We start from the raw sequence: 19546 nt of genomic DNA on the forward strand, positions 1-19546 counted from the left end.
GGAATATTATTGTCTTTAGGAAGTAGTCCTTAAACTTGTCTTTATAATATCTTCGCACAATGTTTTACTATGCTTAATGGCATTCAAATTACTGTGGCCCCTTTCTTCTAAGGGTTTCAGTTCAATTAAATATTAGTGCTTATTAGGGGTCAGATGCCACACTGGTCACTGGTTTTAAAAAGTGGTCCCCACAAGCACGGAGTCTGTGATCTAGCAAGGGATTTCCATTGCTTGTAGTTAGGTACTTTTATCACTAACGCTAACAGAACACGGGCAACTTGGCCATTAGCTTAAATTGCAATTTGATGTCAGCAATGGATGACTCTGGGGCTGAGAACTGTCTCATTGCAGGGTAGTGCTGCTAAGTGTCAGTGCTCTTGACAGAAAAACAACCCCTTGCAATTTCCTGCCCCTGAGAAACCATCTGAGCGCTTCACATGTGTCACAGACAAACAGAGGACGTGTACATGAGATAAACCCAGATTTGCTGCCAGGATGGATTGCTTGAGTCAAGGACTTTTACCAGATAGCCCGTTGGTTCTGTAAACAAGCATTCCCAGGGTGGTAGGACTTTTTCTCTTATTCCTATTTTTTCCTTTTTAGCTGATCTGGCCTTTCGTTTTGACTTTTTATGATGAAAAATTTCAAATATACACAAAAGTAAACAATAATGAACACCCAGCTGAAATTACTAACATTTTGTCATTCTTATTTCATTTACACACCGGTACGCATTTCTAACATCTGCCTTTTACATAATTGTAACGACATTAGTACAACCTCAAAAACTAGTATCTAATACCCATTCCATATTTAAATTCCCCCAATTGTTTCAAAAATTTCTTCCATTTGCTGGTTTGAGTCAGTCAGGATTCAAACAAGAACCACACTAGTGTCTCTTAAGTTTTTTTAATCTATCTATAACTGTTTCCCCACCCTCCTCCATTTGTTGGAGAAACCGAGTCATTTGTCCTATAGAATGTCTCACAGTCTAGGTTTGGCTACTCCTTGTGGTCCCTTTTAGCCTGCCTTCTCCTGTATTTGATGTTAACTCTTTTTCATATTTTTCTTATTTTTCTAAAGAATGTGCTATAAGAAATTAAAAACAAAAATACGCTGGCGATACTGAAAGAATTTAAGGCACAGGGGGAGAGCTAGAAATAGATCAGTTAAGAGGTGGGCAAAGCAATCTGCTGTTGGGAATAGAGCCGAGCTGGAATAACGACTTGAGAGCCACCGGCATATAAAAGTAACTGAAACTGGGGAGGGGAGTGGGCGAGATTATCCACGGAAAATGGGGTCCAAGCTGGAAACTTGGACAAGCCCCGCATCAAAGATGTGAGCAGAGAGAAAGGACACTGCGAGAGACTGAGAAGTAGTCAGAGGTTTCAAGAAGGAAAATCCAAGAGCAGAGTCACAGGAGCTGAGGGCGCTTTCAGGGAGGAGGGATTGCCCAGTGGAGGATTCATTTATAAAACATATGTAAATGAAAATGTATAGAGTGAGTCATTTTGTATTCAGTAGGATATGTTAAGATTAACCTATACATTCATCCTAAGGAAATAATCAATAGTGCATTTAGGAGATAAGGAGTTTGGACATACGGGAGAGCAACAAACGAAAAAGGTTGTTGGTTGTGATAAAAAAAGAATTACAACCCTTAACAGTTTTGGTGAAACAGTTCCAAAACCCAGGAAGTTCCACTTTTCTGTGAAATCTTTCCAGATACATTAAAAAATTAGGCCTATTTGTTCTTGTAATCATCTACTCTGTGCTTACCACTACACCCTGACAAGGAACACACACAGTACCGATGACACGGCCTCTATGTTTTCCATCACCCATATTCACCATACTTAAAAGTCCTTCAGTCACTCCGCTGGGTTCAATAGGATTTAATGATGAGTTGTGCATAGCTGCTCTCTGTGTCTCAGTTTCCTTGTCTTTAAAGCAATGGCTTGACCGAATCAATGGTTTGCATCAGAATCACCAGGAGGGCTTGTTATTGCTCCCTGCTTTGTAATTCTGTAGGGACGAGAGAACTTGCATTTCTAACAAGGAGATGCGGAGCTGCTGCTACAGGGATCATGCTGAGAACCCTTTTACTTTTGCGGCTCTAAAAGTCTATGATCTCTTATCAAAACTGCATTACCTACACTCACTAATGGGTTTAGCATTCTCCATGATCTCCACTGAAAATTCACGAAAGCCTAACAGAGTGTCGTGAAATATGTAGACATTATTTGCTGAAGGCAAACAAGAGCTTAGCATTTTCAGTCTTATATCTTCTTACACTTTACATACGTCTTGGGGGATATCTGTGTCAGGTTGCTGTAAGCTGCCAGGAGGCAGGACTACAGATAGCTAAGGAGGTTCTCTGACATCTCATACCACACTAAGTGCAATCAGGCATTTAATACATGCCTTTTCTTTCCTTTACATTTATTGGGGGTGACACTGGTTAATAACATTATATAAATTTCAGGTGTATAGTTCTATAGCACGCCACCTGCATATTGCATCGTGTGCTTACACCCAGTCTACTCTCCTTCCGTCACCATATGTTTGACCCTGTTTATCATTCTCCCTCCCCCCTTTCCCTCTGGTAATGACCATACTCTTGTCTGTGTCTAGGAGCTTGCTTTGTTCATTTGCTGCTTTGTTCTACATCCCATATGAGCCAAATCATAAGGTTCTTGCCCTTTTCCATATGACTTATTTCACTTAGCATGGATACTCTGAAGATCCATCCATTGAATAGTGTTCCACGTCTTCTTTATCCAATCACCTGTCAAAGGACACTTCATTGTCTCCAAGTCTTGGCTATCGTGAATAATGCTGCAATGAACACAGGGGTACAGATATCTTTACAAGTGTTTTCAATTTTGGGGGGTAGATTCCCAGGAGAGGGATTGCTGGATGATATGGTAGCTCCATTCTTTATTTTTTGAAGAGCCTCCATACTATTTTCCATAGAGGCTGCACCAATTCACATTCCCACCAGCAGTGTAGGAGGGCTCCCTTTTCTCCACATCCTCTGCGGCACTTGTTGACTTATGGATGGTAGCTATTCTGACAGGCGTGAGGTGGTATCTCACTGTGGTTTTAATTTGTATCTCTCTGATGATTAGTGATATTGAGCATCTTTTCATGTCTCTTGGCCATCTGTATGTCCTCTTTGAACAAGTGTCTATTCAGGTCCTTTGCCTATTTTTTAATTGGATTTTTTGTTGAACTGTATGAGTTGCTTGTATATTTTGGTTATTAGCTCCTTACCAGAGGTATCATTTGCAAATATCTTCTCCCATTGGTTGGTTGTTTTGTTTTGTTGATGGTTTCTTTGCAATGGAAGAGCTTTTTAGTTTGATGTAGTCCCATTCATTTAGTTTTGCTATTTCCCTTGCATTTGGGGTCAAGTTCACAAAAACCCCTCTGAGACCAGGGCCATAAATTTAGTGTCTATGTTTTCTTCTATGTATTTTATTGTTTTAGGTCTTATATTCAAATGTTTAATCCATTTGAGTTAACTTTTGTGTATGGTGTCAGATAGCAGTCTAGTTTCATTCTTTTGTATGTGGCTTTCCAATTTTTCCACCATCATTTATTGAAAAGGCTTTCCTTTCTCCATTGTATGATTTGACTCCTTGGTCAAAAAAATAGTAGCCTATATATGTGTGGGTTTATTTCTGAGCTCTTAATTCTTTTCCATTGGTCTGTGTCTCTTTTTCTTCCAATACCATACCGTTTTGATTATTGTGGCTTTGTGGTATAATTTGAAGTCAGGGAGTGTGATATCTACAACTTTGCTCTTTTTCCTCAGGATTGCTTTGGCTACTTAGTGGTTCAACACAAACTTGATTTTTTTTTCTGTTTCTTTGAAAAATGCCATTGGGATTTTGATGGGGATTGCATTAAATCTGTTTATTGCTTTTAGTAATATGGTCATTTTACCTATGTTAAGTCTTCCAATCCAAGAACATGGAATATCTTTCCATTTCTTTGTCTTCTTCATCTTCCAACGATGTCTTGTTTTCAGTGTATAGATCCTTCACTTCAAGTTTATTCGTAGGCATTTAACCTTTTTGTTTCAATTGAAAATGGCATTTTCTTCAAATTTTTTCTGATATTTCATTATTAATATATAGGAACATAATAGATTTTTGTGTGTTTTTATATCCTTCAACTTTGTTTCTAATAGTCTTTTGGTGGAGTCTTACAAAACCATGTCATCTGCCATCAGTAAGTTTTACTTCTCCATCCCCAATTTGGATGCCTTTTATTTTTTTGTTGCCTGACTGCTCTGACTAGGACTTCCAGTACCATGTTGAAGAACAGTGGCGAGAGTGGGCATCCTTGTCTTGTTTCTGATCTTAGAGGAAAAGCTTTGTTTTTCACCATTAGCTGAGGGTTTGTCATATATGGCCTTTACTAACTTGAGGTACTTCCCTTCTATACCCATTTTAAGTGTTTTAATAATAAATGAATGTTGTATTTTGTCAAATGCTTTTTCTGCATCCACTGATATGATCACATGATTTATCTTTTATTTAATACGTGCTTTTTGATATGCCTTTGATGGACTGGGCAGTATATGGTATTTTCTTCTTTGGTGACCATTATAAATTTGATACAAATCTTAAAATAATATTTAATCTTGGTTCATCCTTGAACAGCTTTCTGGAGTCTAGGAGACCACATGGGCCATCTGGTGGTCAGATATAAAGGAGATTTCTCCTGTTAATCAGGAGATGATGATATGAGTCTTAGTGCGGCCATTGGCTTTATTATGAATGTACAGGTCACTTAACCTTGGGTGGCTCTGGAAAGGTAGGAAGTTACTGACCATCTTAGCTCAGAAAAAGTCCATGAAATGCCTGTTTTTAAGATATAGGTTCTAGGAACAAATCTTGATTTCAACATGGTATTTTTATGAAAATTAATTTTAGAAGTTAAAAGCTTCACACTTAGATCACAGGAAAATAAGTTTTCTGTTTTGCTTTAAAGAATGAGATGCTATAGTTCAAAAATTGAATAAGTATTTATTGTTCCAGAAGTTACATTGCTTTTTATACATATTTCATAAATGATACAGGATTTTACACATGTTCAATATTTTGCTATTTATTTAAAGGACTTTTTTCCACGTCCATTCTCCTTCCCTTGCCTCCCACACATCCTGAAAGGATTTGCTCATTGCACTGTGCTGTTTCTTCTTAAAAACCCTGTGCACAAACAGGATAAATGGTTTAAAAATAATTCACACAACTTAACAAAAATAAATGAAGGAAGAGGTTGCTGACTGGGGGGCGGGCAGGGGAAGGAAGTGGGGGAGGGGCTGGGAAGGGGAGACATGCATCCTTTCATTCCATCATGCCAGTGGAAGGGGTGTTGGCAGGAGCAGCAGCAGCAGCAATCCTGGCTGGCCTTCAACCTCTGCAAGGCACCTGGAGTCTGGGTTTGTCATTTAAAATTTTTCTTTTCATACACAATGATCCCAAAGGAGAAAGAAAAAGAGAAAAATCCGTTGCCACAATGAAGAGGGATGAATCATGTGAAAGAAAGAAGCCAATCAGCTGTGTGGCAATCCCCATTCCTCCTGCCCCCACAGTAATTAAAAACAGAATATTGGACAGATTTCTTTGATTTTCGAGTGCACATGTCATCTGGAAATATGGTAGAAAATATTCTGATAGAGTATAAGATTAATGCTTCTTTCTCTCAATTTAAGAAAAAATTGGGTGAAGAAGGTAGGTTGAAAGAAGCCATAGAAATGTATGCCCGTATAAAGATAAATTGCACCCTCTGAGATCCACACACTTGATTTACAGCCACTGAAGTGGTGGAGTGGGAGGGCTCACAAACAGTGTGCAAGTGTGTGTGCCCTTCGAGACTAACAAAGCCTCCAGATGAGACAGCGGCACCTGGGTGGCCTCGAATGCTGTCACAAAGCAGAGTAACAGCAGTGGAATTATTACGGTTCCGAAATGGCTAGAAAGCCATGATTTTTAGCCACTCTGTAAACCTTAAATCTAATTTGGTAATACAGCTGAACACTCCCCCTCCAATTTGAGTTGTGGAGGGAGAGGGGATTATCAATGGGATAGCTAAAGGAGGGAAATTCCGCCTCCTCTCAAAGATTAATTAGTAAAAAACAAAACAAAAAAACCTCATGCAGTGTTGCCAATGATTTCTACATACTGATCCAGAGCCCCGGAATATACATTTAAGAAGGTATAATCCAAAGTGTCAATCACCAAACAGTCATAAATTGGTTCCAATGATCATATGGATAAAGTTAATATAACCAGCAGGTGTGGGTGGTTGGAACAGGGGCACAGATTCCTGGTTTACTCTGGAGAGGCTGGGTCCAGTTTAAAGTAAATGCTAATGACATGGGCTCAGACTCTGTTTGTCACCCACATATCTTGAGGATTCGCTTTTCTGGTGTATTTATTGACTCCTATTTCAAAAATAAGAAAAATTAAATTAAAAAAACAGAATAGAGCTGAGTGGTTGCTGGTGTGTTTTGCTGACCTGCAATGAAGATGCAAGAAACTAACACCCCAGCATCATTTACTCTTTATGAATCTCTCAGCTATATAATGTATCATTTCATCCAGGAACTGAGATGCTTGATTAAGACAATATTCACTAAGCCCTTTGAGCTTATATTTCACAAAGCCTGATCTTCAGATTTTAACATTCCTTTCTGCCCTAAGATCCTCATTGTTTTTGTTATTGTTTTAATTAAAGGTAAAAATCCTCCACCCCAACATGGCTCCCAGCTTCCACCTGCAATGTGTTAATTAAAAAGGCAATAGTTATAAACAAGTGTTCTTTCTGCCGGGATTCAGAGGCTCTTTGCAGATCAGTCTTTTTCACCAATTTGTCGGAGGGGCAGATGTACTTGTAATGGGTCTCTCAGTCTCTTAAGGTCCATTTCTGCCTAAAATAGAAACAAAAGGTGAGAAAAACTTGCTAGTGAAGGTTTCAATGATATTAGTGTCTCCTAAGAAAAGGAAACTGTCTTTCCTTCATCATTATGTGTCAAAGAAATCATCTCAATTACTCTCAAAATAAGAGTGCCACAGAGGCAAAGGGCTTTAAAGGCACCAGACAACAAAGGGGGACCAAAACCAAAGTTTGGCAGTTTCAGCTGTCAACAGAGCCTCCAGAAGGACTGTGCTATCAACAGAGCAGGACTCAGGGGCTCAAGAATAAGGGGAGCATCCGATGCACCCTGGTGTTTTCCCAGAGAGAAACCCTTTCATAAACCTTTGCCTGGAGCTCAAGACTTTTGTTGATCCAATAGTTGTTCATATTTTTTCAAAAGCTACTGATTTTATTTTTTAATATCCTTATTGTTCAAAGTATTACTGATGTCCCCTTTTTTCCCTTCCCATTGATGCCTTCCACCCCGCATCCACCCCATCCCACCTGACATTCCCCACACTATTGTCTGAGTCCATGGGTTAGGCATTTATGCACAGAAGTTCTTTGGTTAATCTCTCCCCACCCACTCTCCCACCCTCGCCTTCCCTCTGAGATTCCTCAGTCTGTTCCAGGCTTCTGTCTCTGGATCTATTTTGTTCATCAGTTTATTTTGTTCATTATATTCCACATATAAGTGAGATCATGTGATACTTGACTTTCTCTGCCTGGCTTATTTCACTTAGCATAATACTCTCCAGGTCCATCCATACTGTCCCAAAGGGTATGAGATCCTTCTTCTTTACAGCTGCATAGTATTCCATGGTGTAAATGTCCCAGAGCTTTTTTATCCACTCATCTACTGATGGGCACTTGGGCTGTTTCCAGATCTTAGCTATTGTAAATTGTGCTGCGATGAACATAGGGGTGCATAAGTTCTTTCTGATTGGTGTTTTGGATTTCTTAGGAAATATTCCTAGAAGTGGGATCATTGGGTCAAATGGCAGTTCCATTTTTAATTTTTTGAGGAATCTCCACACTGTTTTCCATAGTGGCTGCACCAGTCTGCATTCCCACCAGCAGTGTACTAGGGTTCCCCTTTCTGCACAGCGTTGCCAGCACTTGTTTGTTGATTTGTTGATGGCATCCTCAATAGCTACTGATTTTTAAAATGGCGATGTGTAGTCAGTACAGCACTTTCAAAACTCACGCATGCTTGCCCCTTGCCCCTGAGGAGCTGCATTAGTAGGCTCAGGGTGGGGCTGAAGCATCTGGGATGATTCTGTTGCATTCCCTCCAGCTGAGAACCACCACACTGAGCAACAGAAGACATGAGTCCACTTAAGACAACGCAGGAAGATGGATTAAGCTTATTCAAAGCACAACCCCATCACCAATATGGGACAGAGAAGGCAAAGAATGTCCAGAGAAGAGGAACTAAGCATTTAAGAGGATGGAAGAGCTTCTGGAGATTTTTGAAAAATCTCTGATGTCATAAAACACTACGGAAAATAAGATGAGGATTCATTCACCAAAATCTAATATCCCAGAGTGAAGAAGGCACACTCAGAAATCTGAAAGAGGTAATGATTATAAAAAATTAAATGTATCAATCTTTTAAAAAAGCATCTGGTAGGTAGGTCAATAATCTCTCATCTGCTCCTGGCAAAGATTCCTAGTAGTCTCTCTCTCTGGGTCAATTATTGTAGAAAGATTTTTAAGAGAGAAAAGTACAAGTAGACAACTCTAAAGAAACAAAATGAAAAAATAATAGGTCTAAAAATTTCAGTATGCTAGTGTTAACAGGGTAGCTAGGACCCACCATCTTTTCACCTGCTTGTGTTATAAAACTTTCCAGAGAGGTGTCCATGCTAAAATAGTCATATCAACTGAGGAATAATTTATACAGGAAGAAGAGGGTTGGGTTATTCTAGAGTTTACCCATTGAAGTACTGTGGTTATGGATAATAGTAATAATGCCATGCCAGATGGGGCTGGGATTTATTCAATTTTATTTTCAAAAAACTTACCTGAGCAATTGCATCCTTGAGTTGATTGTATTTCTCTAGGTCAAAACGTGACTTTTTGGCTCCTTTATGGAAAAATAATAAGTATTGTCTGTCTCTGGCTTCTGGATAAACATACTCCTATGAAATAAAGGAGAAATTAAATTATTAGTCCTTAGCATAGTATCTTCACAAAATAAGCATTTGAATACTGTTGTTAGATTCAACCCACAGGCATACGTATATATAAAGATATATGCTGATATGTGTTGTGTTAAATATTTATTTCTTAAACATTTTTATTACAAAACACAGAGAAAAGCACACAAACTAAAAATGTACATCGCAATGAATCATCACATAATGAACATGCTAATCACCACCAGCTAAGAAAAACAGAACACTGCCAACAACCCAGAAGCTCCCCTCCTGCCCCTTCCCAATTACTAACCCCTCCTTCCCCCAAAGTAATAAATATCTTCATTTTTATGGTAATTATTTTCTGGCTTTCTTTATAGCTTCCCTACTTAAGCACATATCCCCCTGAACTCTACAGTTTAGTTTTACCTGTTTTTTGAATCTTATAAAGATGGAGTCAGATAGTGTGTATGTAACTTTCACTCAGTGTCATCTCTAGGGTAGAGCTGTAGTCTATTCATTTATCTTGCAATGTTACAGTCCACTGTATGATTACATCATAATTTATTTATCCACTATACTATCGAAAGACTTCTGAGTTGTTTCTAGGTTTGGGCTATTATTATGAATAACGCTTCCAAGGACACTTCTGGACTTATCTCTTCTGTCGGGGATATACTTAGGAGTAGAAATCCTATGTCATAGGTTATGCATGTGTTCAAATTTAAGAAGTGATATCAAACAGGTTTCCAAAATCACTGTACCAATTATACTCCCATGAGCAGAGCACGAGAGTTTCCATCACTCTACATTCTTGCCAATGCTGGTATTACCAGTTTTTAAAAACAGCAATTCTGCTGTGTGTGTGCTGAAGTACTACCTCATTTTTTAAAAACAGGTTTACTAATATGTACCATATACCATACAATCCACCCATTTAAAGTATAATATTCAATGTTTTTAGTATATTCACAGAGTTACACAGCCATTGCTATAGTCAGTTCCAGAACATTTTCATCACCCCCCAAAGAAACCCCATGCTCTTTAATAGTCACTTCCTATCTCCCCCAGACTCTCAGTTCTAGGCAACTGCTAATCTACTCTCTGACTCTATAGATTTGCATACTCCAGACATTTCATAAAAATGGAATTATTCAACTTTTAGCCTTTTTTGCATCTGGCTTTTTTCAAGGTTCATCCATTTGTGGCATGTGTCAGTACTACTTCATTTCTTTTTATTGCCAAATAATATGCAATTGACTGGATATACCACATTTCATTTATCCATTCATCAACTGATAGGCATATGGGTTGTTTCTACTTTTTGACTACTATGAGTAACATTCATGTACAAGTTTTTGTGTGCACACATGTTTTCACTTCTCTTAAGAGATATATAGAATTTTCTGGATCACTCATGAGGTTGAGGCTTTTCATTATCATTATCTGCCATTTATGCATCTTCTTTTAGACATGCCTGTTCAAACCTCTTTTTTTTCTATTGGGTTGTTTTTTTCTTAATGATTTGTAGGATTCGTTTATATATTTTGGATATAAATCCTTTGTTTGATATATGTATTGAAAACATCTCCTCCCAGTCTGTTCACTCTCTTTATAGTGTTCTTTAATAAACAGAATTTTTTTTTTTTTTTAATCCTCACCTGAGGATATTTTTTCCATTGCTTTTCAGAGAGTGGAAGGGGGGAGAGGGAGAGAGAGAGAGAGAGGGGGACAGAGGGGGGGAGGGAGGGAGGGAGGGAGAGGGGGAGAGAGAGAGAAAGAGATTGATGTGAGAGAGGCACATTGATTGGTTGCCTTCCGCATGTGCCCCGCCGGGGATCGAGTTTGCAACTGAGGTACGTGGCCTTGGCCAGAATCGAACCCGGGACCCTTCAGTCCTCACGCTGATGCTCTAACCACTGAGCCAAACTGGCTAGGACCAGAAGTTCTTAATTTTAATGTAGTCTAATTTATCATTCTTATCTTTATGGTTAGCACTTTTCATTCTAAGCAAGAAGTCATTTCCTATTCCACAGTAATTGGGATATTCTCCTATATTACCTTCCAGGAGCTTTACTGCGCTACCTTTCATATTTAGATCTACAATCCATCTGGAATTAATGTTGTTTACAGTGTAGGATGGGGTTGGTTCATTTTTAATATGGATATTCAATTATCCTTGCCCCATTTATCAAAAGACTCTCGTTTCTTTGCAGTGGCATCTTTTTAAAATCAGCAGTTCATTTATGCTGGTTTCTACATTCTCTCTCCTATTCCTTTGTACTGTTTGTCTATCCTTGTGCCACTACCTTAATAAATGCAATGTTATAACTAAAGCTAGATCGCCTTCCATATCTGATAGAGCAAACCCACTTACTTAGTTTTTCTTCAAGAGTTTCGTGGTTTTTCTTAGTCTTTACATTTCCATATAAATTTTAGAAGCACCTTATTCACCCACCCCCCAAATCGGTTGGGATTTTGACTAGGATTACCCTGAATGAAATAGATAAGTTTGAATAGAACTCACAATTCTGCAATACTTATCTAGTCCATGAACATGGCTTTATCATTCCATTAATTAAGCCTTCTTTAATTTTATGTTATTTTTGCACAGAGGTCTTATGCATCTTTTGCACAACTTATTTCTACGTATTTTTAAGTTATTTTAGCCCTGGGGCTGGAATGCTCACTGGTTAGAGTGTTGGCCGGCACACTGAAGAGTCATGGGTTTGATTCCTGGTCCAGGGCATGTAGCTGTGTTCCAGGTTCGATCCCTGGCCCTGGTTGGGGCGCATGTGGGAGGCAACCAATCTACATGTCTCTTTCACATTGATGCTTCACTCCCTCCCCTACCCCCCAACACTCTATCTAAAAATCAATGAAAAAAATATGCTCTGGTGAGGATTAACAACAACAACAACAACAAAGTCACTGTAGGTCGCATCTTTTATAAAGTTTCATTTTTCTAACTGTTGCTGGCATATAGATAAGCAATTGACTTATGTATATTGATCTTGTATCCAGTAACTACCTTATGAAACTCACTTAGGGATTCTAACCAATTATCTCTACATGTTTTTTTATTTTTAAAATGTACAAGTCTACTAATAACATCAATTTTCTTCCTATCCAATCTTTACATCTTTAATTTTTTAATTTTTTTACTTCTCCGCTCAGGGATGATTTATGTTTGCTTTTGCCTTAAACTTCTGAGTGCTAGCACTCTGGGACTACCAGAATTCTAGGACTACCTCAATTTAATTATGGGATTGAGATGATTAAAAATGAGCTACAGTCTCTGAGAGAACCCACAACAGGTTTATCCTTGTTCTACAACAGTAGCCTCTAGAGGCTCCAAACCAAAGCATAAGTGTTTCACCTGCTTTAGTGATCACTAGACACCAATTTCTATGGCTTTGGTCCTTCTAGATTATCAAGTATGGCTCAGATTCTTGGCCTCTCAGCTTTACCACCCTTAATTAGCATAAATCTCCAGAGGAATAAGCACACCTAATATCAAGTTTACTTTCCTGGGACTCCACTTCTTCAGGTCTTTGCCTGCTAATTTTTCTATCTTACTGGCTCTCCAATGTCCACAGGCAGATACATTTTATGTTTTGTCTATTTATTCTAATTTTTCATAATGGGAGTATTGGGCTAATTGCCTAGTATGCCATACTAGAAGCAGAAGTAAATATTAAATTATTAATGATGACAGATAATGGATATAGCTAAAGGGACTATGAAAGCCTTTGGAAAATGGATAGAATTGAAGTCTTAAGCAATTAATACCAACTGAAGGGATAATGGTTGGATTAAAAACTTGAGGGAAAGCCTTCTACTTTCATCTAAATTGCTGTTACTAGGCTACTTAGCTATCTTTGCTTAGAATGTAAATGTTTACACAAATTGACACAGACCACACAGAGGCACACCTGGACTGCCCAGCTCAGGTGACTGGGGAGGCTGGGCCACTGGGCCCTATAGGACACCTACTATACAAGGCCACTCTACCAAGTCCGGGAGACATAGCAGCTCTACCTAATACACAGAAACAAACACAAGGAAGTAGATAAAATCAGAGACAAAGAAACATGTCCCAAATCAAAGACCAGGAGAAATCTCCAGAAAAAGAACTAAATAAAATGGACACAAGCAAACTACCAGATACAGAGTTCAAAACAATGGTTAAAAGGATGCTCAAGAAACTTAGTGAGAATTCACAGCATGAAAAAAGACATAGGAACCATTAAAAACAATCAGTCAGAAATGAAGAATACACTAACTAAAATGAAGAATAATTTACAGGGAATCAACAGTAGAGTAGAGGATGCCAAGAATCAAATCAGTAATTTGGAATACAAGGAAGCAAAAATCACCCAATCGGAACAGCAAAAAGAAAACCCTCCCGAAAATATGAAGATAGTGTAAGGAGCCTCTGAAACAACTTCAAGCATACCAACATTTGAATCATGGGGATGCCAGAAGGAGAAGAGAGAGCGCAAGAAATTGAAAACCTATGTGAAAAAATGACAGAAAACTCCCCTTATCTGGTGAAAGAGACATACAAGTCTAGGAAGTGCAGAGTCCCAAACGAGATGAACCCAAAGAGGCCCACAGCAAGACACATCATAATTAAAATGGCAAAGGTTAAAGACAAAGAGAGAATCTTAAAAGCAGCGAAAGAAAAGCAGTTAGTTACCCACAGGGAGCTCCCATAAGACTGTCAGGTGATTTCTCAACAAAAACTTTGCAGGCCAGAAGGGAGTGGCAAGAAATATTCAAAGTGATAAAAAGCAGGAACCTACAACTATGATTACTCTACTCAGCAAAGCTGTCCTTTAGAATCGAAGGTCAGATAAAGAGCTTCCCAGACAAGAAAAAGTTAAAGGAGCTCATCACCACCAAACTAGCATTACATGAAATGTTAAAGGGTCTTCTTTAAGAAGAAGAAAAAAATAAAATATATGAACAATAAAATGGCAATAAATACAGATCTATCAACAATTGAATCTAAAAATAGAAATAAACGAACAAGTAGAACAGAAACAGACTCATGGATAGAGACAACATTTTGACGGTTGCCTGATGGGGGAGGGTCGGGGGGGATGAGTGAGAAAGGTGAAGGGATTTAGAAGTACAAATAAGTAGTTACAGAATAGTCATGGAGGTGTAAAGTATAGGGAATATAGTGAATAATATTCTCATGACTAGGTATGGTGTCAGATGGGTACAAGAGTTTTTGGGATGACCACTTAGTAAGTTGTATAATGTCTAATCTGGGGTGTACACCTGAAACTAACATAATATTGTATATCAACTGTAATTAAAAAATAAAAAATGACTTAAAAAAATAAATGTATCCACAAATTAAATTTATTCAAATATATTCTATGCTTCCTCTTTTGGGCAACAAGCATTTACTAAGCAACTATATGCTAGACTCTATACTAGAAAATTTGGTGACTTGACAATAAGTGAGAAGAGATGCAGACAGCTTGTTTATAAAGGGAAGAAATTCAGAGAGGGAGAGGTTGGCTGATAACACAAGAAACACAAAAAATAAACTTGAGTAAGATACTGGAAGTGGGGGTGGAGGGTGGGGCTAAAAACAGGTAGAAGAGCTAGCCCTGAACAGGAAAATGCTACCTCTTATTTGCACTTGAAGGAAATAGTGTGAAAGTAGGTACAAATATTGTTAAATTTACAGATTTAGGAATTAGAAAGCTTATATCTGTTACCTCAATTTTCTATAAGGAGGAGGCAAAGTTAAGGGTGGCATGGGAGCTTAATGTGAAGTCTTAGAATAACTACTCTGGGAGTGTGGGGAAAGGAAGTCTAAGAAGTGGCCTATTCCACACTATTACATGGTTTTTCTCTAGCAATGTTCAGTAGCCTGGATATAGAATAAATGGCTAGATTCATCCAAGATTAGGAATTTATAGAGTACTCATGGTGGAAAGGTGAAGGGGTAAGGATTTTAAGATACTGAGAATGGCAATATGGTCTGAGTTTAAAAAAAAAAAAAAAGCAACACATGAGGGAGGTGATAGTAAAAAGTTAAGAAAGAAACCTATCAGGAGCCTAAAGATCTTGATGAAGTCAAAGGAGAAAGTGAGGGAACAAAAGACTAGAAAGAAAATAAATTGTAGTCACAAGTTAGCATGCTAATTTATATTATAAGTAGGACAGTTCTAGGAAAGAAGGTCTTCAATAGTCATTGAAGTGGTCTGCTGGAGAATATAAATGATGGTGGAATTGAGATGAAAAAGGGTATTAAAAGCTAGATCAGTATTTCTTTACTTTTTTTTTTCATTATTGTCCCCCTAAGTAGCCCTTTTAGGTATATTTTTCCTGATTACCCTCATCCCCAATAAAGGTTTAATACCACAAATATACTGTATATCTGTTTATATATTATAAATATGTAAGATATTTTACTCCTCAAGAACCAAGTTTCTCTCCCTTGGAGGCAATATCCCTTTGATAAAACTACATGGACAACCTGGCCAGGTAGCTCAGTTAGCTGGAGCACTGTCCCCAATATGCTAAGGTTGTGAGTTGGATCCCCAGTCAGGGCACATACAAGAATCAACCACTGAATGCATAAATAAGTGGAACAACAAATTGATGTTTCTCTCTTTCTTCTCTCTCTCTCCTCACCCTCTTCCCCGCTCTCTGTCTTCAAAAAGAAAGAAAAAGAAAATACATGGCGTAGAGTATTGGATGGGTAGTCCACAGGCAGGGTGAAGCAGCTCAAAATGGCAATTCTTATTGTCAGGCTTCTTTTTTACTGAAATATTAGTAAAATTCAATATTCCACTTGATTTTATGATTTCAAGGAGCTTGTCATCTTGTAAAAATTCTTTGGAACAATATACTATTGGAATACATTTAGGTTGCTAACAAATGCAGCATCTCATTGGTAACAAGAGTTTGGAAAAGTTTAAATAATGTTGAACAAACATTTTGCTTCATGGGTGTTAATTATGGATACGGAAAAGAATATTTAACATGAGAATCTATTACATTTTATTTGGTCAAGTTTTCTTATTCACAAATGACAAGATTATTTACTACTGCTATTTTGCAATTTGTCACTTGGGGGCAGCAAAAATGCTTTGGGAATCACAGAAATACAGCCACTTTACTAGGACAGATAGGCTATTAAAGATATAAGGCACTGTGTTAGGCAATAAAAATTGAAAACACTAAATGCCTAGCCTCAAAAGATATCATAGTCTAGTAGGGGGGAAAAACATTATACGTGAATAATTATAATACAAGAGCATAGGATGAGTGAAATGAGAGGCACAATGTACTTATAGGAATTCAGAAATATTTGAAGTTGGCTGTAGGTAACTGGTCAAAGGTTCATGGAAGATAGGCATTTAAGTAGATTTTGAAATATGAGAGGTAAAGATCAACAGGGAGAACTTTCCCAGTTGAAAGAATATGTGAAGTAAGGAATGAGGTGGTAAACAACTCAGGGCATTTGCAAGGGAATACAAAATATAATTTGATTTGTTTAGAACACACAGTACATACACAGGACGTTGACAGACATTTGGAAAAGACAGAGCAACAGCAAAGATGATAGTGGGCTAAGTAGTTTGGGCTTCAATCAATACATTAAAAAAAACATTAAAGGAGTGTGTATCTAATGGAGAGGGAGAGAGAAGAGGGAAGATGAGTGAGGCGAGAGGGAAAGAAACACACAGACATATGCAAACCCTGTCCAGAGCTGTGATTAGATACAATCATCTGGCTGTTCAGTTCTGTTCACAGAGCAACTAGAATGAGCCACGTGGAACTAGGTGTAGAGACTGAGCAAACAATGGTAGACATGAACAGTTTACCATCTCTCCTCTCCTCTCTACCAGACAAGTCTGGGAAGACAGAAAGGTTAAATAACATTTTGGGCTTTCATTTTCCCACACATAAACAGGCCTATAGCATGTCTAACAACAACAGAAGCAAAATGCCTATGTTTTATAGCAGCCACATAAAAATATAAGAGAAACAATTCTCAGCTTTCTTCTGTTTCCTAAGAAAACAGAAAAAGTTTCTCCCATGTTTCAGCTATTTCAAATGTTTTTTTTTATTAAGGGAGGTTGGCTCTGTGGCGGTATTGCATATATAATAAGTGATAATCAATCCCTCCTCATACTTTCTAAAGTGACACTATGAATTTCCAAGCTACTAAAAAATAGCACTGGCGAAAAAAATCAGTTCTAGCTACTGATATTTATTTAAGGAGGGATAATTAGCTATTTATTAAGAAGACAGTGTTATTAATAATTAATGGACTATTTCATTTGCTTCATAAGAAAATAAAGTATTGCAGGTTGAATTTGAAGACCAGTTATTTAGTGAGAAAAAATGTGAAATGAGTTTGTTATTCCAAAGAAAAAAATTCCACCAATTCAAACAGTGTCTGTAATAGCTACTGATATTTAATAAATGAACCTCAGTTGATAAAGAATAGGCCAAGAGTATAAAATGATTAGATAACTAATTTTTGCCTCTCTTCCATGAAGTAAAAACAACAAAAAACCCCACGTATTTGTTTAAATACTTAGAAGTCGCCCAGAGTTTAACTATCTGATTAAGTATCACCAAGTCTCCATTCCAAGAATTCAGTAAAAACAAAAAGCTTGGGACTACTCCACTTGACTGTTAATTACACTGTACATAAAAAGCCAAGCCAACTTAGCTGAACAAATTATCCTACAGCTACCCCTCTTCTCATTTGCCCTCTTACTCTATAACTTACTGTAATATATTTTTCTGAATTTAATGGTTTGTATGGCTCTCTTTACACTCTGTGTGTTTCATAAGGGCAGAAGCCATATCTTATATCTCTTTCTTTAGCACCTAAAAGTGTCTGGTATATAACTGGCATGTATGTGCACCTACACGTATGTGTGTATAAAGGATAAATGAGTACTTAAAGGGAACTTGCCATAGAAAGAATATGAGAGAAAAGAGAACTACTTTGACAAGCAAAACTTCATTTACTATCTCATAAAAAGTTACTTGAAGAGGAATTCTTACCTGGCGTGTTATTACAAAATATGCATACATTGCCATGGCACTTCCATAAGTGATGAAATAGGTGACCGGCTCCATAATGTCCCAGGAGTATTCCCACCAGGTAAGCCGGGCCAAAATGCCAAACTGAGTGGCCATGTACGCAAGTCCACCCCATAGCACCAAAGTGGTCCTCTTCTCAGCTTTTCTGCTAATCTCAATTCGTACCTATGGGGCACACATGTTCGATCAATCGTAAAGCACTTCGACATAGAATCCATTTAAAACTGTTATTTAAACTGTTCTATGTTCACTAAAGAAACAGGGCTCATAATTAAGATAAAAGTTAGTCTCAATTCTAATAATTATGGCTTGTCTTCCTAAATAGTACCTGTAGTTCTCACTGAATATTTTTAAAAAGTAATATTTTTTTACGACACTGTAGTTTTATGTTTCACCCTAGAAGTGGCTGAAAATATGGTGAAACTACCAGAGTGAGTGAGTTTCAACAGCTCTTCATCCAATACAAGATTACTGTCTTTGGGAAGAGGGAAATGAAAGCATGCAAATGTTCTCTCACTGTCACATATAAAATTTAATCTATTATCAGTTTTTACTCAAAGGGTCTACTGGGGGCAGACCAGCACAGTGAGTCAGAGCATGGGATCTGGATTCAGACGGAAGTGATTTCCTCACTGCAAATCACCATCAACTTCATTACTGAGTTGTTCTGAGGGTTAACAGAATACAGGAAAATACTTAGTACAATTCCTGGCAGAGAGTAAATATTCAATATAGGATGATAATTATTTTACTATAGCTGGCACATTAAAAAATGCTTTACATTTTGAAAATACCAAAGTTAAATCTCGCCCCCTTTCACAACAGTTTGAGTTTAGTTTATCACAACTTTCTAATAGTCTGAAATTTAATGAGAACAACCTTGAGATATGTGTTATTTTTAAAGAAAAATACACAATATAAAGAGTTATTCATTCCCTTTCTTAATCTCTTATAGTCTAATTTCTTAAAATGAAAATATTTGTATCATTTAAAATTAAGGATGACACATGCTCACTCTAAAACATTCAGAGCCCGGCCGGGCGTGGCTCAGCGGTTGAGCATTGACCTAGGATCCAGGAGATCGGGGTTTGATTCCCGGTCAGGGCACATGCCCGGGTTGCGGGCTCGATCCCCAGTCAGAGTCGTGCAGGAAGCAGCCGACCAATGACTCTCTCATCACTGATGATAGTCTATCTCTCTCTCCCTCTCCCTTCCTCTCTCTGAAATCAATAAAGACAGATTTAAAAAAAAAAAATTCAGAAAAGCATAAAGAAAAATCAGTCATAATCCTACTACTCTATTAGCATATTTTTTCTTTATATATGTATGTATTTTAAATACATAAATATGTATAACTATGAGCATAATACATTTAA

General features: G+C 37.7%; 1 protein-coding gene across 1 annotated transcript in view; it reads right to left on the reverse strand.

The window, feature by feature from the left end:
• Window positions 1–5019: 5019 nt before the first annotated feature.
• MCU (mitochondrial calcium uniporter) overlaps window positions 5020–19546 on the reverse strand; it is a 166933-nt gene continuing 152406 nt past the window's right edge. Inside the window, exons 6-8 of the mRNA XM_087824349.1 lie at window positions 18132–18335; window positions 8961–9077; window positions 5020–6946 (exon numbers count right to left, since the gene is read on the reverse strand). Coding sequence (XP_087680475.1) covers window positions 6869–6946; window positions 8961–9077; window positions 18132–18335 — 399 coding nt within the window. The 3' untranslated portion in view covers window positions 5020–6868. The remainder of the gene's footprint in view (window positions 6947–8960; window positions 9078–18131; window positions 18336–19546) is intronic.

This window comes from Miniopterus natalensis, chromosome 14 (genome assembly GCF_054644295.1).
Source record: "Miniopterus natalensis isolate mMinNat1 chromosome 14, mMinNat1.hap1, whole genome shotgun sequence".
In the NCBI taxonomy this organism is placed as follows: domain Eukaryota; kingdom Metazoa; phylum Chordata; class Mammalia; order Chiroptera; family Miniopteridae; genus Miniopterus; species Miniopterus natalensis.